This window comes from Peromyscus eremicus, chromosome 5 (assembly GCF_949786415.1).
Source record: "Peromyscus eremicus chromosome 5, PerEre_H2_v1, whole genome shotgun sequence".
NCBI lineage: Eukaryota > Metazoa > Chordata > Mammalia > Rodentia > Cricetidae > Peromyscus > Peromyscus eremicus.
This window is the reverse complement of record NC_081420.1, coordinates 20,211,885-20,236,475: the sequence shown is the minus strand read 5'-3', so window position 1 is coordinate 20,236,475 and position 24,591 is coordinate 20,211,885. Positions and strand designations below refer to the sequence as shown.

General features: G+C 42.8%; 3 protein-coding genes across 4 annotated transcripts in view; 2 read left to right on the top strand and 1 right to left on the bottom strand.

Moving 5' to 3' along the window:
• Window positions 1-10,560, top strand: part of Sirt5 (sirtuin 5) — a 29,683-nt gene extending 19,123 nt beyond the window's left edge. For both annotated transcript variants that reach the window (XM_059263115.1, XM_059263114.1), the window contains exons 5-9: window positions 1,105-1,192; window positions 1,932-1,985; window positions 3,913-4,036; window positions 6,430-6,545; window positions 10,360-10,560. In XM_059263115.1, the coding sequence (XP_059119098.1) occupies window positions 1,105-1,192; window positions 1,932-1,985; window positions 3,913-4,036; window positions 6,430-6,545; window positions 10,360-10,435 (458 nt within the window). In that variant the 3' untranslated portion in view covers window positions 10,436-10,560. The remainder of the gene's footprint in view (window positions 1-1,104; window positions 1,193-1,931; window positions 1,986-3,912; window positions 4,037-6,429; window positions 6,546-10,359) is intronic.
• A 3,172-nt stretch (window positions 10,561-13,732) lies between these two features.
• Nol7 (nucleolar protein 7) lies at window positions 13,733-17,434 on the top strand. The gene is made up of 8 exons (XM_059263113.1): window positions 13,733-14,053; window positions 14,134-14,194; window positions 14,707-14,765; window positions 15,860-15,888; window positions 16,103-16,184; window positions 16,699-16,820; window positions 16,910-16,987; window positions 17,203-17,434. The coding sequence occupies exons 1-8, from the start codon at window positions 13,800-13,802 to the stop codon at window positions 17,280-17,282; spliced, it is 765 nt and encodes a 254-aa protein (XP_059119096.1). The 5' UTR covers window positions 13,733-13,799; the 3' UTR covers window positions 17,283-17,434.
• Window positions 17,435-19,165: 1,731 nt separating this feature from the next.
• Window positions 19,166-24,591, bottom strand: part of Ranbp9 (RAN binding protein 9) — a 94,291-nt gene continuing 88,865 nt past the window's right edge. Inside the window, exons 13-14 of the mRNA XM_059263112.1 lie at window positions 22,420-22,531; window positions 19,166-19,319 (exon numbers count right to left, since the gene is read on the bottom strand). Of these exons, the coding sequence (XP_059119095.1) occupies window positions 19,189-19,319; window positions 22,420-22,531 (243 nt within the window). The 3' untranslated portion in view covers window positions 19,166-19,188. The remainder of the gene's footprint in view (window positions 19,320-22,419; window positions 22,532-24,591) is intronic.

Sequence of the window (24,591 nt, the reverse complement as noted above, 5' to 3'; positions counted from 1 at the left end):
GCGCCGTGAGCAGCAGCAACTGTTCGATCTGCGACCACCGCCATTGCACTGTAGATAGTTGCTATTGCTAGCAATTATTTTTATTTATTAGTTAATTAGTTAGTGAGCTTCTTTGGTGGAAAAGGTTCAAGTTCTATTAAATCAAAGAATTTACGCACTCTAAATGATTGACTTTTAAGGTGTGAGACTAAACCTTTAACAGCTGCACGTCTTTCCAGCCCATTGGCCTTTGTAATTGTGCACCTAGTTGGGAACTCAGACTCTTGGCTTCAGGTGGAGTGGCTGCTTCCCTCTTGATCTCTTCAGTTACATCTGAACATCACCCCAGGGGCATATGGGGGATGTTAGCCTTGTAGTTATTTCCCTGCCAGGTCATGCCGTCCTTGAAGGAGTTTGTTTTTGGTTGGTTAAACAGTAGAGCATGTGTGGTGGTTTGAGTAAGAGTGACCCCCATAGGCGCATATATCTGAACGCTCAGTCAGCAGGGAGTGGCCCTGTTTGAGAAGAATTAGGAGGTGTGGCCTTGTTGGAGGAAGTGTGTCAGTAGGGGTGGGTTTTGAGGGTTTGAAAGCCCACACTAGGCCCAGTGTTGCTCTCTCTGCTTGTGGATCAACTACTGTTCCAGTGCCATGAGTGTTGCCATGCTTCTGCCATGCCCCGGGGACAATGACAATAGACTGACCCTCTGAAACTGTAAGCAAGCCCACAATTCAATTCTGTCTCTAATAAGAGTTGCCTTGGTCATGGTCTCTCTCTCTCTCTCTCTCTCTCTCTCTCTCTCTTTCTGAGATAGAGTTTCTCTGTGTAGCCTTTGGAGCCTGTCCTGGAACTCACTTTGTAGACCAAGCTGGCCTCGAACTCACAGAGATTCACCTGCCTCTGCCTCCCGAGTACTGGGATTAAAGGCGTGCGCATGGTGTCTCTTCACAGCAGTAGAACAGTGACTAAGACAGCATGTTTTTGTATTTCCCATGATTCCTAGGGTAGACCATTAGTAAAAATGAACATAGGAAGATGAAATGTTTTCTGGCCTCTCAAACATGGAGACTTTGCTCTCTATGATACTAAGTTCTGAACTTGCTTGGCACATGTCTTTTCTTTCAGGAACCTTATTTAAAACTCGGTGCACCTCTTGTGGCGCTGTCGCTGAGAATTACAAGAGTCCAATTTGTCCAGCGTTAGCAGGAAAAGGGTAATTATGATGTACTGCAGAATAAATGTCATTTCTCCTTGAATTGAACATGTATGTGAGGAAATTAAATGTTTGTTGAAGATTCTCGTGAATGTTTCTAATGTGTAAGACTAGACACTATACAGATATCTGATGAAAGAAATATTTGACTCATAATTTACCATGCTAAGTAAAAACTGTAAGATGCCAGAGTATTGGCTGTATGATCCCAAAATTTTATTTATATAAATTCCCACTCCATCTTCATGTATCTGTATATTAGCTAAAAGACCACAAGAAAACACAGGAAAGGATTGGCTGTGACTGTGAGGAATGGAGAGGTTATGGGTAATTGTTATTTCTAGTTCATCTCATTGCGAATTTTGCAACATTTTTATGATGAATGTGTATTATTGTTATAATTAGGAAAAATTTAGAGGGCAACTCAAACTACTGAGAAAAATTTTTTCTGAATCATTTCAGAGCAGTAAAAACTTACAGACATAAAATACTAACATAATTTCATTGGAGAAGCATCAGCCACCTCACTGAGACTCTCCCCTACACAAATTCCCTCTTGGAGCAAAACCAATAGTCAGTATTCAGGGTCCATGCTTCTGTGAGCCTTCTAAGTTAGCCTGCACAAGCAAGTACCTTTGTACCATGTGCTCCCAGGTAAGACACAATGAGTATGCCACATCCTTCCTTTGTTCTTTGATTTTACCACGGGTATTCATTCTCTTCACACTCTTGACTTCAGGGCTCCAGAACCAGAGACTCAAGATGCCGGGATCCCAGTTGACAAACTTCCCAGGTAAATAAAAACCTGATGTACAGCTGCTGTTCAAGAGTGCAGGAAAGAAAATCAAAATCTCAATTGTGTGTGTGTGTGTGTGTGTGTGTGTGTGTGTGATGACCTTTAAATGTACAGATGCAGCAATCATCCCTGACCTCTGAGTCCAGGGGCAAAGGGACAAAAGATGAAACATCTTCCAGGTCCTTTGGAAGAGCCTGTTTTACTGTGTTGCCCAGGCTGGCCTCAAACTCCTAGGCTCAAGTGATCTTCCTGCCTCGCCCCCTCCCCCCAATGTGGGTGAGTACCCTTGAATGCAGTGCTCTTGGAGGTCAGAGGCATTCGGAGTCCCTTGAGCTTGAGTCAGAGACGGTTGTGAGCCACTGGACTAGCTTGGGTCTTTTGCAAGAGCAGTGTGCTCTTCACCACTGAGCCACCACTGCAGCCCTGAGTCAGTGCTTTCTGAAAAATGGTTATGCTATATTCATACTTCTTTGGTTTATTTTAACCGCAGATCCTTTTCATTTTTTTTCTTTTTCTCTCCCCCCGCACCCCACCCCCAGCTGAGGACTACCACTGAGCAAGCGCTCTACCACTGAGCTAAATCCCCAAACCCTTTTTCCATTTTTTTAAATGAGGCTTTTCATGACTAAACTCTGAAGTTTCAATCTGAAAAGATTAGGGGATTCTAGAAGTTTCCTGAGTAGGAAACTCCTAAGATGGAGCTGCTGTAGAAGGTAGAAGATTTTAGCACATAAACCTAGACTATAATACCTGGAGGTAATAGGGCATGAAAGAAGAGAAACCTCCTGTCCCAACAAGGTTTCTCTGTGTAACTCTGGCTGTCCTGGAACTCACTCCAGGACAGGCTGGAAGGTTGAGGCAGGAGGATCAGAAGTTCATGGTTGGCCTGGCCCACAAGTGAGTTCAAGGTCAGCTGTGGCAATTTAGCAAAAACTGTCTCAAAGTAAAATGTCAAAAGGAAGTTGGGGAAGCTCTACTACATGTAGAGCCCTGGGTTCCAGTGAGAGGCAGAGTGAGCTGGAGTGAGCTGGAGAAGAGAGAACTTGGCTGTAGGCCAGTCTCAAGAAAGAAGTGATCTGAGAGAAAGTGAAGGAGGTTACTGGTGGGAAGAGGTGGTTTGGGTGTTGGAGGCAGCCCTGAGGCTGCTGTTGTGCGCAGGTCTGGGCAATGGGAGTGTATTAGAGCCAGTGAGTGCACAATGTGGAGAAAAACAAGCCATTAGAATGAGAAAGCCAAGCTTAGCTGAAGCAGTGTCTACACAGCTCGGTGGATGAAGACAAGGTAAGAACTTACTAGGGCAAAGTCACCTGAGTGTCCCACATACAGGACAAGTTCCCATCTTCTCGCCTGAGTGGCAGCCCTGCTTTCCTGGGATCCCAGGCAGTCCTGCCCTGTGGTGATACCTTGTGTACCCTAATAAAATTTGCCTTAAGATCAGAGGACAGAACAAGCCACTAGATTAAACAAAGAAGCTAGGCAGTGGTGGCACACACCTTTAATCCCAATACTTGGGAAGCACACGCTTTTCATCCCAGCACTTGAGATCTCATGCCTTTAATCCCAGTATTTGGGAAGCACACACCTTTAATCTCAGCACTAGGAAGGAAGTGATGGCTGGGCGGAGAAAGGTATATAAGGCGTGAGGAGACAGGAACTAAAGCCTTTTCAGGCTGAGGAGTCCTAGAGGTAAGATGTGGCAGTGGCTTGTTCCTTTGTCTCTCTGATCTTTCAGCATCTATCCCAATATCTGGCTCCAGGGTTTTTTGTTTTTTTGTTTTTTTAAATTAAAAGACCTATTAGATTTCAGGTTACATCTAGCACCAACGTGGGACCTGAACCCACGATCTTGGGATTAAGAGTCTCATGCTCTACCAACTGAGCTAGCTGGGCAGTTAGAGATGATTTAAGGTTGACTTTCTTCCAGGTGTGAGGAGGCAGGATGCGGTGGCTTGCTGCGACCTCATGTGGTGTGGTTTGGAGAAAACCTGGATCCTGCTGTTCTGGAGGAGGTAGACAGAGAACTGGCTCTCTGTGACCTGTGCCTAGTGGTACGTCACGCTGGTCCCTAGTCTCCAGGCCCTGGAAAGACTGGGGAGGAGTGTCTTCTGGTTGCCATCTTCCTCCCTTCCTCCTTATCCTTCCACTTCCTCTTCCTCCTTTTCTCCTTCACCCCTCCCCTTTTCCCTCTCCTGAAAGATGTGTATAAGTGGACTTTTCTTTCCTGCCGGCCAGTTACCAAATAACCACACAGAGACTTAGTATTAGTTATAAATGCTTGGCCAATAGCTCAGGCTTGTTATTAGCTAACTCTTACATTTTAAATTAACCTATATTTCTTATCTGTGCTCTGCCATGTGGCTTGGTACCTTTTCTCACTATGGCAAGTTCATCTTCTCTCCTCGTCTTCTCGCTCTTCTGAGACTCCTCCCTTCTTCTCTTTCACACTCTTTTTGTTTGCAAGTCCCGCCTAACCTCTACCTGTCCAGCTATTGACTAGTCAGCTTCTGTATTAAACCAATCACAGTGACATATTCACACAGTGTAAAGGAATATTCCACAGATGTGTGTGGAAGTCTCAAAGCTACCTGCAGAAAAAAACCAAGAAGCAATAAATAAGAGCTAATCTTTTAGAAAGATTGGTTTTATTATTTTTAATTATGTTTAGGTGTGTGTATCTGCATGTGGGTATGTGCATGTGAGCTCAGTGTCCTCAGAGGCCAGAGGCTTTGGATCTCCTGGAGTTACAAATAGTAGTGAGTCACCTGGCATGTGTTCTGGGAACTAAATCTGGGTACTCTGGCAGAGCAGCAACTGCTCTTAACCACTGAGCCATATCTCCAGCCCCAAGAACTGATCTTAAAATATGAAATTATACACGACCATGTTCTGAGCACCTTTAAAACCTTCTCTTCCCCCACAAAATAACAAAAGGAGCATGCTTTTTAAGAGCAGTATAAATTTAGAGACGTAACATATTATCATAACACCATTGTAGAAGCATCAGATTTTATTTATCTATCATATGTGTATGCATGATGTTTGTGTGCAAATGTACCACATGCATGTGTGGAGGTCAGAGGACAACATTGTAGAGTCAGTTCTCTCCTTCTGCCTTTACATGGGTTCTAAGGACAAACAGACTTTTTCAGCAAGCTCCTTTACCTGCTGGGCCATCTTGCCATCCCTAGCCTAGATTTTAAATATAGTGCATGCTCATTATTAAATGTCATTGATAAAATACGAAAGAATCAAAACATAAGAAGGAAATTAGAGATCACCACATTGTACCATCTGGAAATAATCACTGGTAGCATTTTGATGTTTTCTTCTAGACCAGGAATTGAGTCCTTTTGGCAGAGAGTGGATGGATGGCCTACAGAGCCTAACAATTTTACCTTTGGCTCTTTCCACAAAAAGTTGGCCACTTCTGATTTCAACCCTTCCTTATGTAGATGTATGTACACCAAATACACATAATACACATCTGTCTTGAGACTGTTTTATTCATTTAATAATTCATTGGCATATCCCATGTCTAAATATCCAAAGCTGTGACATCTTTTAGTTTGCTGTGTGATTTTCTAGTACACACATGATACAGTGAGAAAATCCTCTGTTTCAGGACATTTGGGTTGTTTCAGGTTGTTTTTTGAATAGCATCTCACGTGGCCCTGGAGAGTATCATATCGCTGTACAGCCAAAGCCAGATGTAAATTCTTCATCCTCCTGCCTCTACCTCCCACATGCTAGGATTACAGGTCTTTACTCTAGATCCAACTTAGGCTGTTTCAAATTTTGGTATTTGAAGCAGTGTTGTATGAATACATGTAGATGGGAATCTCAGCATGTTCCTCAAGCAATTTCCTTAGGACACATTCTCTAAAGGTGGAATTAACTAGAGAGAGCATGCAGAGCCCACAGTTCCTCTAATATGTCTTTAAAAGCAGAGGCACTTTGTAGTGGGTCTATTTCCATTCTGTATTTACTGTGTACATCCCATGTTGAGTGCAGCCTCTGTGGTCACGGTGGTGTTAGTGAGAAAACCTGGTTTACGGAGTGTGTTGTGGCCTTTCCATTTCTGTGAAGGGTGTGTGTGCACGTCAAAACGGTAACAGTGATTATTTCCTACCTTAGAAAAAGAACATGGATCGTTGGCACAAGTTCAAAGACCGGAACAGAAGGGACCCCTAGTCGTGTCCTTTGGGCTACTCCTTGGCTTCTCTGTCTACTCGTGGGACTGTCTTTTTGTGTCACGTGGTTCTTCCCACTTCCAGTGACTGGCCGAACACCAAACACCAAGGACGAGTCATGCCTTTTACTCGCCTCAGTCCCGCATTTTCTGTCACTTAGCTTCCGGCATGCCTCCCTCCACATCCCTGCCTGAGTAAAGCTCCCCTTACGCTTCGTCTCACCCACTGCACTCCATCTGCTTGCTTTGTAGGTGGGAACATCCTCTGTGGTCTACCCCGCTGCCATGTTTGCCCCTCAGGTGGCTGCCAGGGGAGTCCCAGTGGCTGAGTTTAACATGGAAACCACCCCAGCCACCAACAGATTCAGGTATGGGGAGGGACGACCAAAGCTGGGTGACGGGAGGTGGAGCGCAGGCTTGGAGATGTCATCCCAATAGACTGTCAGTTCTGATTTCTATGGAGGAGGAGAGAAGGAAGAAGGAGGACAAAGGAGGGAGGTTGTGGTTTCTTGTTTGGTTTGTAGTCGACTTTTATGAAAGAACAAAATACCGTTAACTGCAGGCTGGGTGGCTGTGGTTCGGTACATGGGAGTTTCCATAGAACTTGCGTTTTTCACATTGGCACTTTACATTCTTCTCTAGACTTTATGCTTGCATTTGTAGATTTTTAAGTAGGTGTGGTCACAGCCTTTACCTGTAGGTGAGAGGTACCATTTCCCCCTCCAGATAGCTTTCCTGCCTGATCGCTATTATAGTAAATGTAAGGCATTTTCTGATTACCTCAATTGTAGCAGGAGTCTTAAAAGTTCTTATTAATAAAATCAAACCTGAGGCCAGTTATTGGGGTGATGCTGGAAGATCAGAGAAGCAGAACAAGCCACAGCTCCCTCACCTTGCCAGTTCTTCAGCTGATCCTGTTTCCTCAGACTGGAAGCCTCTCAGTCCTCATCCAGAATGAATCTCAGCTGAACTGTTGCTTGAAAGCCTGAAAGCTTAACCAGCTCTAGTTCCTCACGCCTTATATACCTTTCTGCCATCACTTTTTGGGATTAAAGGCTCTTGTTACCACGCCTGGCTGTTTCCAGTATGGCCTTGAACTCACAGAGATCCGGATGAATCTCTGCCTCCCAAGTGATAGGATTAAAAGCGTGTGTGTCATCTAGTGGCTGTTCTTTTCTCTGACCACCCCCAATAACTTTATTAGGATGCACAATATTTTGGGGAACACAATACCACCACACTCAATGTTTTGACTGAGTGAATGAACCTCAAGAGTCCTTGCAATGCCAGGATTTGTACATGGCTGAAACAGAGATGGGGTGTGCGCTCATCATAGCTCTGTTTGGGGCCTTTCGGCACCTGGACCCATCAGTGCTCTCAGCTACCATGTTGTCTTTTTGTCTAATCTTCGGAATTTAGCTGAAGTGCACAGTGTACAGACACAGCCATAGTCCTAAGGATAGGCGAGATCAGTGACCAAGACCAAAACCTACCCTGTGAAGATCAGATGCTAGCGGCTGAGGCTGCGGCAAGCAGTTTCCACAGTGGGCACCTTAGCCAGCGTTTGAGGTGCGGAGGCAGTGGGAAGAGCCGAGGTGTAATTGGGTGGGGGGCAGACAGACATCAGGATTTGGTGCGGTCCCAAAGGAAAACCTCAAGAGGTAAAAGAGCATGCTGACCTTTCCAGATTCGAGGACTACCTGATACAGAGGCCCAACGTAGCTGCACAGCTGGGCAGTGCGAGGACCCCTGAGGAGTCCACCTGGTTGCAGGGACAGTCAGTGGGGGGAGTTCCAGGAGAGGCAATTAGGGGTAATAAAGTAATTCACTGATATGTGGGAGGGAAGGTACTTGATGCTGAATGCAATTACTGGAGGAGGCTAGACACCTGGGGAAGGAATTAGCCTGAGAACTATGTAGGTAGTGATGCCGCTTATCAAAGGGTTAAAGAGCCCTTGCTTCTAAGTCACAGTGGCCACATTTGATGGGGTAGTTGAATGCTCATCTGGTTGTGCCATCCAGTAGGGAACAAAGCCTTCTTTACCTGTGTAGCTGGGCCCCTACTGAACTCTAACCTAAAAGTTTACTTAAGGGAGATCTAAAGAAAAAGGACACATGTCTTGAATGATATATAGATATATAGATATATAGATATATAGATATATAGATATATAGATATATAGATATATATAGCACAAATGAATACTCATTAGCTTTATTTATTTGCTGTATTTGTTAACACCTAGGCCTTCCACTTGAGATGGGGTCTGCTAACAGGACCTTACCTTTCCTTGTTCCCATAATTTTCTTGGTGGTCCTTTAATCTTTCCTAGCTCTTATGAATAAAACAAAGCTAACACCCAGACATCCTGAATCAGATTTACAGCTGGCAGTAGCTGTTTATACTTTAACAAATGGCCAGTGGATTCTTGACAGGAACTCTTTAATTATGTATATGTCTGTGTGACTGTGTGGAGGTATGTGTACACAGATGTCTGTGGAAGCCAGAGGTTTTGGATCTCTTGGAGCTGGAGTTAGAGACTGTTTTGAGCTGCAAGATGTGGGTGCTGGGAACCAAACCCTAATCCTCTGCAAGAGCAGTACATGCTCTTAGCTACGGAGCCATCTCTCTAGCCCCCCCCCCCAATTTATTTTCTATTTTATTTTGTAATGCTGGGGGTTGAACTCAGAGCATGCTAGAAAGCTCTCTAAATCTAAGACAAATCTCCAGCACTAAATATATTACTTTAGTTTAATACATAGCTTAGGCTGGCCTCAAACTCATGATTCTCCTGCCTTAACCTTTTTTTTTTTTCTTGAGACAGGGTTTTTTTGATGCCTATCCTGGATCTCGCTCTGTAGACCAAACTGGCCTTGAACTCACAGAGATCCGCCTGGCTCTGCCTCCCGAGTGCTGGGATTAAAGGCGTGCACCACCACCACCCGCTCTTAACCTCTTAAGTACTGGGATTATAGGCATGCTCACCAAGTCCATCTAAAATACAGCCCACATCATGTTCTAGTGGTTACTTATTCTTCTTCCAATGACAGGAGTGTAGCCTAGGGTAGCACAGCACAGAGTCCAACCACTGAGCTATTCTCCAAACTGATTTTAATTTTATATAATCACATTTGTCTTCTCTTGCTGTTGTGGTCTTTATTAAGGACCTTCCTTTCCCGATTGTGCCACTGGTAGGTTTGTGAAGTCAGCTGACCATAGACGTACAGATTTTTTTCTGTACTTTACTCTGTAATGCTGGCTGATATGTCTATCTTTATGCCTGTATCATGCTATTATAATTTCAGTCACTTTGTACTACATTGTGAGGAGGTCATTTACTGGAGAGGCTCTGGTTTTGTTTACTATGCTCGTGAGTTAATCAGTTATTGAAGTTTGTATATGCATCTATTTTTTTATCTATATCTATCATAAAAAATGACATTGGAATTGCAATAGGGATTATAGTATAGATATTTTTAACCATGTTAATTCTTTTCTTCAAATCCATGAACATGGGATATCTTTCCACCCATTTGTGTCTTCATATATATAAATATGGATATATATATATAATTTCACTTATGAATTTGGCTTTATAAAGGTAAAACACACAGCAATCATGCCTCCTCCATCTATCAGAATAAAAGTCTTACAGCATACAGACTTTAGACAGTTGTCTGTGATGTGTTACATTTAGTATTGTCAGAACTTGGATAAAAGAAGTCCAGGAAAGCCAGGTTTGTCGGCACACACCTTTAATCCTGGCACTTGAGAGGAAGGAACTGGCTGATCTCTGTGAGTTCAGTGCTAGTTTGGTCTACATGGCAGGTTCCAGGCCAGTTAGGGTTACATAGTGAGACCCTGTCCAACACCAACAAAAAAAGTCCCTTGCCGGGCAGCGGTGGCACACACCTTTAATCCCAGCACTCGGTAGCCAGAATCAGGCGGATCTCTGTAAGTTCGAGGCCAGCCTGGTCTACAGAGCAAGATCCAGGACAGACACCAAAACTACACAGAGAAACCCTGTCTAAAAAAAAAAAAAAAAAAACAAAAACAAACAAACAACCAAACAAATCCCTTAAAAATTTAAGTCACCATTAGTTGTGTGTTATCAGCTGCAGTTGCGTGTCCTTTTGTTAACTTGTATCTCCCAATTCTGCTCTATCGCTCCTTCTGTTTAGGTTTCATTTTTCAGGACCCTGTGGGACAACTCTTCCTGAAGCCCTTGCTCCTCATGAAACTGAAAGGATTTCTTAATTACCCTGTGCAAAGAGGAGAAGATCGTGTCGCACATAACCAGGGCACCAGCAGGAGAGGTGATTCTGTGGCTGGTGAACTGAACTTTGGAAAGTCTAAAAACACCCTTCGTGTCCCTAGAGGACAGTCCATCTGTGAAGTGGTGATCGGGCTTCACCAACAGCAAATGTGTTTTCTCTGGGGGTTGGGGGGGTGGGTGGGGGTGGGCGGGGGCGGGAGCGGACAAGCTGTCAAGTTCTCCCGTATCATTCAATTTCAACTGAAATATGAGTATTTTGGATTTGCTGTTCTTGGTCAGTTACTGGGAGGGAAACATCTGTAATTAAATTGCTTGAGAAGAAGGTGATCCATTCCTAATTGTTTGCATCTTAGGCAAAGATAGAAATAGAGAATTAAAACACTAAAAGTTAAATCCTAGTATTTATTTTTTTGCACAAATTTTTTTGCGGAAATGAACCCATCCTTTATAGTTGATACTTATTGTGTACGGAGGTTCCTCCAAGAGCTGTCTTTGTCGGAGGCTTCTTTTACTTTTCAGTATTTACCTCACTTGGGTGCCTCACCTTAAAGAACATGGAATAACTTCCAGCAGGAGCTCATGCAAGGAGAGAAAAGGAATAACCAAGTAGAAACGTCAGGATGAGAAAAAGACAAAGCAGATCCTGGACGAAGCAGAAGAGCTGCCTCTGAGGGACAGGAGTGATGGGTGGTCACTGCTTAGTGTCGTAAATGAAGGAGAACATCATCCCCGCTGGTCTTCATCATTGCTTAGTGTCATAAATGAGGGAGCATGTGGTCTCTACTGGTCTAAGAGCTCCATGGGACCTGAAAATGAGCTCTCTACCTTGCAATATAATAGCAAGAACGCTGCACTGTCTTTGGGCCCCACCTGCTGCTGCAGCACTGGACCTGAATTATGGCAGGGATGAGAGGCCTAGAGAGGAGCCGTGGCCACCAGTGAAGAGGATAAAGACATACAAAAGGCTCTCCCTCGGGTCCAGTCAGTTCCCCCAGGTAACTGTGTGCCTGGCCTGCCTCACCTCAGCCCCTCCCAGAATTCCACTTATTTCAGTCAGTAGTTACCTTTCTCATGGCTGTGATCAAAACACCTGACAAAAATTATTTAAAGGATGAAAGGTCTAGCGTGGCTCACAGTTCAAAGGAATGCAGCGTAGCAGGGAAGGCATGGTAGAGGGAATGACTTGGTCCATGGCTGTTCAGAAAGCAGAGAAAGGGACTCCAGGACTCCACTCGTTTTCCTTTTCTCCTTTGTACACAGTCTGCTCCTCACACTCAGGGGATTTCTTCCTCAGTTAATCCTCTCCGGGAACTCCCTACAGACACATCTGAAGGTGTGCCTCATTAATGCATCTGGTGAGGGCTGCATGGCTGGGTGCTGGAAACCCGGTGGGAGCAGCTCGGAAATGAAGAAATGACAGACGAGGGACAAATGACAGAAACACGCGCAGAAAAGCTGGGGTCGGGTTGGTTGTGCCACTCTGATGGGGGCACTGTCTATGCAACCTGGAAACTCAGCAAGTGTATTGTGTGCCGCAGAAGGAGGAAGTGTTCAGCTGACTCCGTGGGAGGTCTCTGTAGGGGGGCAGTCTCAGGTTGCAGTCACCCAGGACTGGGGAGCAGTGGTGGCCAGTCTTTGCACACAGTCAACACTGGCACAGGAAGACTTTGCCATTTCCGAGAACCTGACCCAGGGAAGGCTTTGCCATTCCCATGGATCTGAGGCATTGGGGCCCTTGACATTGTCAAGGCTACGCCCATGTCAAGGCTACGCCCATGTCAACAATACACATTCACTCAGAACTTCATGGCTCCCCACAGATGTTTATTAAACAATCATATTGACAACTGATATGACTTACCACTGGCAACAAGGTACAGTTACGTGTACCATATGTGACAGTCATTTGTAACAAATCCTAAAGGTCCCTAAATGTCAAGAAGATAGTTTCTCCCACCTACTGGGAGTCTGGAGAACTAGCTAGGCACCTCCAGAGTCATACTTTAGATGGGTGGACCAAAGGCTGTACAGCTAGGGGATGGTAATAACTTCAGTGATACCCTTTTTTGAAAAGTATGTGTGAGTGTGTGTGTCTGCAGTGGGTATGTGTACTGTAGGGACCAGAGATGTTGGAGACCCTGGAGCTAGCGTTACAGATGGTTATGAGCTGCTTGACACACGTTCTGGGATCCAAATTTAGGTCCTCTGCAAAAGCAGCAAGTTCTCTTAACTACTGAGCCATCTCTCCACCCTCTGTGATACTTTCAATGTGGGTTTTGTACATACAGTACCATTATGTGCTTTCAATACGTTTGTCAATGGACTTCAGCTTAACTGTTTCCATTTTCTTAATGTTAGTTATGGTAGGGATCAGCACACTGCTCCAAATGTTTGTTTTGTTTTCTTGAGATATGGTTTCACTTTAGCTCAGGCTACCTTGGAATTTAGGATTTTCTTGCTTCATCTTCCTGAGTGCTGAGATTTCAGGCACGTGTTACTGTGCCTGACTCTGAGAATTGTTTTCATTTGTATTTTCTATCAGAGACCCCCCACCCTCATCCAGCTCCCAGGCTCCCTTCCCCTCTGCCTACCTCTTCTCCAGCAGTTTTTTTTTTTTGTCCACACTTGCTTTTGTTTTTAAACAGGAAATTGCTTCTAAATAAGAAGATAAAATAAGATTTAGAAGTATAAAGTATATATGATGTAACTAACCATTTATTGAACATATAGTGTATGACAGACATTAGAAATCAATGATTTCAGAATGGTTGAAGCAACTGGCATGCGAACTGATTACAGAGTGTGGAACTGTGACAGAAATGTGTGCAAGGTTTAAAGAATAGTGTAGCTAGACATGCCAGAGTGGCCATGGGGTGGATGTTGCCATCCTTGAACTTAGTCTGGGTGGGAGGTTGGAAGCGTCAACACTTCTGCGTGGAGGAACACATATCGGAGGACAGCTCATTCAAATGCACGGCTTGAATAGGGCATGAAGAATCAGTGCGTATTACATAATGGGTAAGAGACAGAGACCACAGGGCCGTGTATGCCCAGAATACACAGAGATGTGCATCCCACAACAATGTCATTAAGTATTATTTCGCTCTTGCCGTTGTTCCGTGATCAGACCAACCTGGGAACATTGAGCCACGAGATGTCATGTCCCTTCCTACCTAGACTGTCTACCGAGTCACACCCACCGTGGGGAGCCCCGCCCTCCTTCCGCGCACGCGCCTAGGTGCGTCTTGTGGCCTCCCGACCAACAGGGGGCGCGGAGAGCGCGCGGCGCGCACAGCGAGCGGCTGCTTCCGGGTCAAGGGTCAGACAGCCGTCTTCCCGTTGGTCATGGTGCAGCTCCGGCCGCGTCCGTCGCGTGTCCCCGCGCCGGCGGAGGCGATGGTGGACGAGGACCAGGCGGCCTCGGAGGAGGAGGAGGCGGAGCACGGGCTGCTCCTCGGGCAGCCGAGCAGCGGCGCTGCCGCCGAGCCGCTGGACGAGGACGAGGACGGTGACGACGAAGGCCCAGAGGAGCTGACTTTCGCCAGCGCTCAGGCGGAAGCGAGGGAGGAGGAGCTGCGCGTGCGGGAGAGTGCACGGAGGTGCGGCGCCCGCCGCGGAACCCGGGCGCCTCGCGACTGTCGGGGCTCGTCTCCCGCTGACTTGAACCCTTTTCTTCCAGGGATAAAACGCTGCTGAAAGAGAAGAGGAAGCGGCGCGAGGAGCTGTTCATCGAACAGAAGGTTGGGGCGGGACGGGTCGCTTTGAAAACACGGCCGGGCTAGAGTTCCCTCGCTCAAGGCTCTTGGGGAAACAGGGTATTGGAGCGGGCTTACTGGTGCTTCTTGGTGACTGCCCTATTCAGAGTGGAAGCGCTGACCCTCACCTGGCCTTGACGCCTTGGTCTTTTAGGCTTCCAGAGGTAGTGGGGTCTTAAACTTAGGGCTCTGAAAATGTGATTTGTAAAGTAAAAATGGCACGTACAGATTAGTTATTTCACATCCCAGAGACCTGACTTCAAAGTGGCCATGACAGATACTTTCTAGTCACAGGGACACTTGAACGTTGAGCTAATGCGGGCAGTTAGAGAGACTGTTCTGGGCTTTGTGAGCCCACTCTTTCTGACGGCTTGGTAGTATAGCAGGGCAGTGTTGGCCCGGATGCAGGGCTGTTTGAAATGAGTAACTTTTTAGAAGCAACTCCGGAAATACCTGTACATCACTTTTAACTTGTCTTCATGCCTTTATTCTGAAAGAAAAGAAAGCTGCTTCCAGATGCTGTTTTAGAGCAACTAACTGCTGCTCCAGAGGCTGAGTAAGTAACAGGGCTTCTATTTATGTAAAGCCATCTTTGATTTGTCTATATAACTGAAGAAATTTGCCCAAACTTAAAAGCTACAGTGGTTTTGGAGTTCCTGATCCCAGTCTATCAAGTAAACTTTGCCCAGCACCTGTCCTGGGGCAGAATAGTGATCGGGGACTTAAACTTACCATTTAGTGGTGTGGCAGGCACTTAACCACAGGCTCCTAAAATCCAAACTTTTCTTAAGCTGGTTTTACCTGCCCCCACCCTTCCTCATCCCCATTTCATTTAGCAGCTTTGCCCTGTGATCTGTGCTTAAAAATAAAGCCAGAGCTTTAGTTACATTGGTCTTTATTTCCATCAAGTAAGCCCTACTGAAATTTACTCCTCTACCTCTTGGCACTCCGTGGTGTATTCTTTTTGCTTTTTTAGATACAGCTTCTCTGTGTAGTCCTGACTGTCCTCTAACTCCACCTGTAGATCAGGCTGTCCTCAAACTCAGATTTGCCTGCCTCTCAGTGCTGGGATTAAAGGTGTGCAACACCACACCCGGCCTTAGTGTAACCTGAGAAATCATTTTTACCAGAACAATACGTGGCTGGCCTTCCATGTTCCGATCTTGAATCCCATGAGGCATGTAAGCAGGTATTTGGTGAGGTCCTTGTCTTTCGTAACCAAGTTCGTGTCATCCCTTCTCACGCTCCCCCATCACTCTCTCGTGTGTGATCTGTACGGCTGCTTCTGTACCTCATCTGAGGCAGTTTAGTCATTTGATAGTTGTCTGGAGCCTGTCTCTTGTCTCCAGTGTCCAAACTGTTGAATAATCTGTTATTTCTCATTGTTGAGATAAACTGAGTTATACAAACAGTTCCTGAGTTTTTCAGAACATTGAGCATACTCTTTGGATGTCTACTAACAGTGCTCAGATTTAAATTCTGAGAAGACACTCCATGCTAGTGTAGTTACTGAGTTGGTGGCAGTGCTGTGTGGCATGATGAATCAAAGTTAGGGGTAGTGGTCATAAAAGCTGGAAGGGGATCTTAATGTTACTTGTTTTGAGTATTCTTTACTGCCTGCCATTCTGAGCTTTTGTTCTTTTTTCACAGCATAAAGAACTCACCAGGAAGTGTAAAAGGTATGGATTGTTCTCATTCAAGTAACTTTTCATGTAAGGGTGAGGTCACTTGCAGATAATCTTGGCTGCTTGAGGCCCTTAGGCCTGGCCAAAGTTGGCTCAAGCCCATTCCCCATTATTTTCTTCCAAATAAAACCTGCACTCACATGAAGTGAGCACCATTAAGTGTTAATTTATATAAATACTATTCACAAAGTGGATCTTAATTTTTCAGTTAATTTGAAAAAGAAAAACGAACACATTGCAAAAGGAAGAAACTCCAAGAAAGCTAAAATACAAAAAGTGCAGTCTGTCAGGTAATGAGTTTTGTTGTTTTCCCACTGGGATGTAAAGTTTCCTTCTTCAAGTTTTGGCTTATGAGGGGAAAGTAGTAGTGTATCTGATTGGGTTATTTGTAGAAAAATACCAGTTTTGATAGTAACATTTACTTGCTGCCTTATAGTGTGTTAATGCATATCTTTTTCTTATAAAACAGCACGTGATTTAGCAGTATTGTGTAACACATACAATCACTTAAAGACAGTAGATGAGCAGGAACAAAATGACTATTTGAAGTCGTTAGGACTGGGAGTAGTAGAGTAGAGTATACCTGCCTGGCCTTCGTGAGGCCCTGGGTTTGACAGTTCTCATCCCTTGTCCCCAAATAAAAAAGGTGGGTTAAGGATGCAGCTGAATGGTAGTGTTTAGTGGGACACCTTGGGTTGACCCTCCCCAGTACCACACATATGTGTGTACATACACACATAGAATCACTTAGGAGAATCAGCATGTACCCTCTAATTCATTTTGACCTTTTGTATTGATCACCAGTCAGACCAAAAGCTATTTGGCTGTAAGGCTAAAAGATCAAGACCTGAGAAATTCAAGGCAAGAAGCAGCCAAACACTTCATCCACAATTGTTTATATGGTTCAGAATCCAAGAGGACTACTGGTAATTTTCTTATGGACCATGTCTGTCTGTCTGTCTGTCTGTCACGCTCTCACAATGACAAAGAAATGATAAGTAATTCTTCTCTTTAGTAAACAAGTTCCTGTCACTGAACAACAAGAGGTTACCAGTGAAACAGGCCGCAGCCCAGTTTCTCAACAGCACCTGGGGTAAGATGGAGCATCTGCTCTTTAGTAATTGTACAAAGGAAGTGTTTTTGGAAGGAGAGGGGTCATAATTATAAATTGAAAGACCTACTTTTATAGTGTATCCATTTATGTAAACTACACTCTCAAAAAAGAATCCGAATTTTATGTTTCTCAGGGTTTTAACTAATACCTATTGAATATTCATTCACATGAAGCTTTCTGTTGTTCTCTTATAGGTGCTCAGAAACAACAAAATGCCAAGAGGTTTAAAAAACGGTGGATGGCCAGAAAGATGAAAAAGAAAAGTTATAAGTGAATTGAAATAAAGCTAAATGAAGAACCTGTACTTTGTATGTATACAATTTAAGATTATTTGGTGTAGAAAGGACTGATTTCTCAAAATCTAGTTATTCATAAATCATTGTAAAAAATCATTATAAAAACCATAAACCTTTTTGTCTTGGAAAACAGCTGGCTACGTTTCTTTCTGAAATACTTTTAGTGTCCTGGAGGAAAAAGTAGTTAGAAAGGAATTTTCATCCTTGTGTGGGCACAAGAAGATAAAGAGACAATCTGTAAAGTCTTCAGTACAGCTTGAAAATCTATGCTGGTATTATTGATATGGTTTCTGCTGTCAGGGAGTAAGAAGTCACTGTTAAAAAGCATGGGGGGAAGCCGAGTGGTGGTAGTGGCGGCGCACGCCTTTAGTCCCAGTACTTGGGAGGCAGAGGCAGGCGGATCTCTGTGAGCTTGAGGCCAGCCTGGTCTACAGATGAGTTCCAGGACAGGCTCCAAAGCTACACAGAGAAACCCTATCTTGAAAAACAAACAAACAAACAGAAAAACACAAAACAAAACAAAAAAGCATGGGGGAAAAAATCCCAAGAGTAGGTAAATGTCTGCTGGGGAAGACTGAAATGTCAGCCAGCACCTTTGACTAAATTAATCTGAAATAATTGGGAGGTGGGGTCGGGGACTTTGTTCTTTAAAGAAAAGGTATGTGTGTGCATACATGCATGGTGTGTCAGAAGTCAATTTTTATTGACAATTCCCTACTATGTGGGTTCCAGAGGCTAGATTCAAGTAATCAGACTTGGCAGCAAGTGCCTTTATTTGCTGAGCCATCTTGTCAGCCCTGGAACAGCTTTTCAGATTTTATTAACTAGTTTGGAGGTTTGCAGTTACAGTACCTGTTAAATTCTTACTTTTCTTTTCACATACAATATCAGGTTTGACTAATGCAGTCACCTGAAGGCAGTGTTAGACTCTTAACTTGGGCTGATAGTAAGAATCATTGCTATTATTAGTTGCTCTAAAAAGTATATGAGAACCTAATACATAAATTCAATTGACACTAATATCTGTAGAAGTAAATTTTTAATGGCTGGTTAATTATATCACTACATTTTTATTGCAATATAGTACTCATTTAAGCACTTAAAAATGGAAGGTGTACAAAGATTAAATTAAGACACGGTAAATTGACTAAATATTTGGTTTTTATATAAATAAAGGTCATAACCACACTGTTGACATGTAATACTGTTATAATACAACAGTTAAACTTGTGAGTCTACAACAGAAGTCATCTGTAGTTAAACAGGAAACAAAGTTGAAAAAGACCATGTTAAAACAAAACTACTGGGACTAACAGGTCGGGATTGTAAGTAGCAACAAACGTACTCACTCAGCTCCTGAGTATTTCAAGTTTTACAGTACACATTAAAAATGATTTCTTCCATCAACACTATTAAATTCAAACTGTCGGATGTTTATGCATTTTGCAAGTTACACTGATTGAATGCTTACACAGGAGCAGGGGGTCGGAACAGCTCCCAATTTGTAGTTTACATCACCCACATGCTAACACAAACACAACTTGTTCCATTTCCTCCCCCCTTCTCCCCCCAACAAAGAAGGCAGGATTTTTGGTTTCTTTTAGGTAATTGTTTTAAAGGATTTCTGATGATCAATTTGAACGTCTGAAATTCAGTAATATTTAACTCTTAGACAACTAAGAGGTTAAAAGATGGAAAATATTTTCTCCTAACACTAAGTTAGAAAATCATTTGCATCATGCTGTAAACTAGGAAGCAATGTAAAGCGACAAAAACCTGTCTCCAGTACATAATTAAAAAATCTAAATTTCAAATCAGCAGAGCCGGTCTACTTCCATGTTGACTATCTGCCACAATGTAAGTGTGAGCTCCTGAAGTGCATAGCTAATGTAGGTAGTCTTCCACTGTGGCAAATGCACAGGATCCAATTCCTGATCGAGCCATCAGTCCTAGACATTGTGTGGCCTGTCCCATTGCTAGGGCAAGTGGAGGTTGCTTTGGCAGATTGTGGGTTTCTAAGGAAAAAGGATTAGAAAATGGAAATAGCAATTAACAAACCATTTTTTAAAACCATCTTTCAATCTAGGAAATACAACATTTGCTACATCAGTGCCTGTGAGGATCTGAATTACCTGACTAGCAGGGCAGATTAGTATTTCTAATAAAAAAAAACTTTGGCCGGAGCTAAGATTTCTTAAATTTATTTTTTTAATAAATGGTCTCACTTTGTATTCCTGTCTGGCCTGGAACTTGGAGCTCTGCCTGCTTCTGCCTGAGTGCTGGAATCAAAGGTGTGTACCACCATATTGGCCAGAACTAGATTTTTAAAGTATATACTCAACTTGTTCCTTCTCTGTTAACCATGATGGGAAAGCTGTAACCTAGTTGACATTTGGGGTTGATATAAAGAAATTCTACCCATCTACTTAGCCAAGGTCAGCTGACATTAACAAGAAAAGGCAGTACCATGTTTTCATTCAGTTGACAGTGATGCTACCCTGTGGATAAAGTCCAGTGAGAGCTATTGCGCTGTCTCTAAGGCGCCCTGGTAAATGTTATTCAGAAGCAAGTGAATGGCTGTCAGAATACATAGCAAAGCCACACTAGAACTGAAGAGGTTAACTTCTAACCACCACTTCAGATGTTTTAATAAACAGAATATTTCTTGGGTGTTACATATCACAACTTTCAGACAGGTGTACTTTTTTGGTTTGTTTTTGAGATAGGGACTCACTATGTAGACCAGCCTGGCCTGAAACTGCCTCCTGAGTGCTGGAATTAAACATGCAGTAATTACCAAAGATGAAGTGAACTAAGGGTCACACGACCCACCCCAAAGCTAGTAATTCTCTCTGGAGATGGTGTCCAAATCCGTTCATGAAACTAATCAGTCCTCTACAGGAGAAGTTCACAGGGCAAAACCATGACAGTGGCTGTCAAGCTCTATCTGATCACCTACAGCCTCAGTTCAGAGTGTGCAATACAGCAGAAAAAAAAAAAATTCTGAAGGAATGAAGCACAAAGAAACACAGAAAAGCAAGCCAAGGACTTAAGTAAGACATGAATAAAAGCATGGAGCAGATAGATGAGAAAACAATGGTTTAATAAAAAGTGGTCTGAGGGTTAAGATTATTGAAATACTGATTTACTGATAAATACAAAGGAAAAATTATTATTTTTAAAGCTTAAGGAAGGTTCAAGTGAGCACCTGGTTCATTATTACACTCTCTGACCAAAAGAGGCCTCTGGTTTTAAGCATCTTTAAGCTTTTAAGGTCTACAAAACACATACATTTAATATATTATGAATTACATATAGGTCTGCCCATTAGTAGCACAAAAGATGCAGTCATCCATGGGACTGTTGAAACTTATCATTTTTACTGTAAGCATTAAATAAGCATTGTTTATAGCCTCCACCCCAACCCCAACACACAGACACACAGTTTCACTGTATTCCTGTCTGGCCTGAAAGTCTTTTAGGCTGGCTTCAAGCTCAGAGGCCTGCCTGCCACACCCAGCCTAACACTTTTATCTTGGATAATGCTCCTAAGCATTTGATTTGAAGAATTCAAGAAATTAAAACCTGCCACAAGAAAATTGGCAATCAAGATGTTTGTGACTACCTGTAATGCAGTAGTTTCAGAAAGACAATCACAGTGAGCCACCATTCCTGTCACAGTTACTAAATTCTCTTATTTTTACCAACAGAACTGATACATATATGGACACTAAAAATACAACACACAAACCAAATTCATATTATTCTACACACAAATTCTAATTTAAGAAATTGTAACACAAAGGCCACTATTCTTATTCTCAAATGGCAGTATTGACCCTTATCAGATTTAGAATATGAGCACTCATGGCTTCCTTTACCTTCTTGCCATGAAATTTAGCCTTCAATACAAGTACCAATGTCCAAATTACTTGTGTGACAGTGCAATTCCAAATTGTTTGAAACACACGACTACAAATCTTTTAAACTTCACCAGGCCAAATAACAACAGTACAAACTTCTAAACTGGACTGAAGTCTCATTTTATTGGGTAAGTTAAAAGTCTAAAGTTAGATGTAAAATAACCCTTATCTAAATTACCTTTGAGAAAACAGCTCAGAAATTAAGCTTTATGTGCAGATCAACCCAGTAACATTTACATAGGAGTGCAACTACAGAATTTGCATAAAATATTTGTTCAGTATGTAATTACTATTGCCACAACTGTGTGACATACTGAGAGGAATAGAAACTAACAGAACAACAGGTTCTAGTTCCCCATTTCCCATACACACTGAGAAAGCCTTTCCACTTAAGTGACTGGTTAATCTGAATGCAAATGTTTGAGTCCAGGGGTTGGTACTGCTTATATCTTAAGACAGAACCTATGATGTGGGGAGCTCAGGTAACCCTCATTCTTTTTTTAAATACCTTGAGTCAAAAGAAGCAGAATGCAGTATCAGAGTGGTACCAGCTTTGACTCCTGAGTACTCTAGTCAAGTACTCCCTTCTAGCTTCCCTTTCCTGTGGAGCAACTATCAAAACTTTCTAAACACGCCCAAATTCCTTCCACAGCAGTGAAACCAAGTTTTGATCAGCCCATTAAACACAGCTGCTGATATAGAGAGGGTCTGTCTCTTCCTGTATTGTCAATATAAAGCCACCTTTTTCACCTGGGCCAGTCAAGGTCACACACTCCCTACATCTTCCACAACTCACCCCAGTGATGATAATGGAGAAGGAGTTTAGGCCCAGTAGATCAAAAAATTTTAAAAAACATTGCCTGTTATTCCTAGTCCCAAAGTGAGGGCTATGGACTACAGGGTGCCTGCCTCTATGGTAGGATTTTTCACTTAAACACAAAGATCACCCAACTACCGCATTCTAAATGAGAAGACTCATTAAGTGCTTATATATTTTCAAACAAACATTCCAAAATTTCAGTATCTTACCATTTTTATTCCATCGGAATCCATGTAATCTGGTATGGAGGAAATTTTCTGTATTTTAAGATAAATATGTTCCTGTTTTACTGAAACAAATGTTAGGACAATATCCTTTCAAATGTTCAGAGATATGTAGCTGAAGTCTAGTTATCTTGCTTTAGTTACTTACCTAATATTGCACTGTTAAGAGCTGAGCACACAGGTTCTCTCTGAATTGGATCAAGTTGATTTCCAACTGGACTGTTCCAAGGATCTGAATATGCTAGTAAACTGAATGCGTCCTGTTGAAAACAATGTTCAGGTAGTTCAGCTGATGTGTTCATAGTGGTTCCAGGATGAAAGGTTAAGGTACAGTTTTACAACACTAGGTGACTATAACCTTTAAACACGTTTTATGCTTCAGAAAGCAGACTATATAATAAAGTGTAACTGGTTTTCAGTTTTCTTGTCAACAGTCACTTTTGTTCATCTCTGCCACTCCTCCACCACTTCTGCAACAAGCCCAATGGGGAAATTAAAACCAAGTCCAAAGGAATGGGCTCACATTGATGAAGAAAGAAGAGAGACCAAACATCTAGGTGCCTTATCACATGTGATCACTGATATAAAACTGACATTAATGAATAAGGCCTGCCTTAATTTCTAAACAAATGTTGGAACTGGACATATCTCACTGAATATCCTCTTAAGTTTAGTAGTGGAGAAAATAAAGCCAAGATGGATCCTGTAGACATTCAGTATGTTATTTCCAACTACACTGAAACAACTTCTTTTACAACTTTAAAACAATTGGCACACAGCTTTCTTTTCACTCTTTTTTTTTGGTTTTTCGAGACAGAGTTTCTCTGTGTAGCTTTGCGCCTTTCCTGGAACTCACTTGGTAGCCCAGGCTGGCCTCGAACTCACAGAGATCCGCCTGGCTCTGCCTCCCGAGTGCTGGGATTAAAGGCGTGTGCCACCACCGCCCGGCTTTCTTTTCACTCTTACCACGGAAGATATGATAGTTTCAGATGCTTGCTTCAAGTCCAAGCTGTACGACTTGCTAGCTTTGGCCCCTACCATAAAACTGTGTCTTAAAATACCAGTTTCATCATGTGATTTTGGGTGATTACAAAGAGATGTAATTGCATGGAATTGTGTGAGAATTAATCAAGTTAGCAATGTCCTGTGGTGGTTTGAATGAGAATGGTCTCCACAGGCTCCTATGTTTGAATGATTGGTACTCAGTTAGGGAAACTGTTAGGGAAGGATTAGGTGTGCCTTGTTGGAGGAGGTTTTCATTGGGAGTGGACCTTGAGGTTTCAAAAGCATACATCAAGGCCCAGTCTCTGCTGCTGCCTATGGATCAGGATGTAAAGCTCTCAGCTACTGCTCCAGCACCATAACTGTCTGCTGCTTGCCATGATGATCATGAACTAACCCTCTAAAACTGTGAGCAAGCCAATTTAAATTCTTTAAGAATTGCCTTGGTCATAGTGTCTCTTCACAGGAATAGAATTGTAACTAGGACAATTATAGCGCGTGTGTATTTGTATGCCAAGTCAATAGCCTAACCCAGAGTAATATTCTGTATATATATGTATACATGTATACATATATATATGTATACATATATATACACACATATATACATACACACACACACACACACACACACACACACACACACACACATGAATGGACAAGAGACTCCATTGGCAATAGACATATGAAGGGTGGTACAGAGGCTGTAAACTTATGAAGGTGGGAACCATAGCACTCTAAAAATGGTGTGTGCTACAATTTCTGAACTTCTACATTTAGTTGCTCAAGCAGACTCTATTCCCCTTATCTAACATTACTGAATGTTTACTAAAGCAGGTGTGTAGGGGGAGAAGGGTACTTCCTGTTCAGTTGTACTTAGGCTCATGTCATCCATATATCCCATGAAACAATCTGAAGTTAGTCTGAGGCTACAAAATGGAATACATATGCCACTAAGTACACACGACTCATCCACTGGCTTATATTGCTGAATATTTCATTTCATTTCAGTTTAGACTGCCCCAATCATAATGAAAGTTATAGAAACACAGAAGTTTTATAATAAACCATTTAGAGTTACCAGTAATTAGTCATAAGTGTTGGGTGTAAGAGAGTCTCTATGTACTTGCTTGATAACAGTAACTGCTTCTTATGGCACTATGCTTTTGTGTCTAACAGAGCTGTTCTGTTCCCTACCCCACACCCCACCTCCAGCTTACTGTTCAAAGAACAGTCCATTTCTCACAGAACTAACTTACTATTAGTCTTATTAATTCTAAAAACTATGCTTTCATCAACACTAATTTACCCTGCAAAC

Excerpts from the sequence above, each read along its gene's own strand:
- Nol7 (XM_059263113.1), top strand. The coding sequence starts at position 13,800 with ATGGTGCAGCTCCGGCCGCGTCCGTCGCGTGTCCCCGCGCCGGCGGAG. Across the intron at positions 16,185-16,698 it reads CAAAAAGTGCAGTCTGTCAG|TCAGACCAAAAGCTATTTGG; the intron begins GTAATGAGTTTT and ends ATTGATCACCAG. Across the intron at positions 16,821-16,909 it reads AGAATCCAAGAGGACTACTG|TAAACAAGTTCCTGTCACTG; the intron begins GTAATTTTCTTA and ends TCTTCTCTTTAG.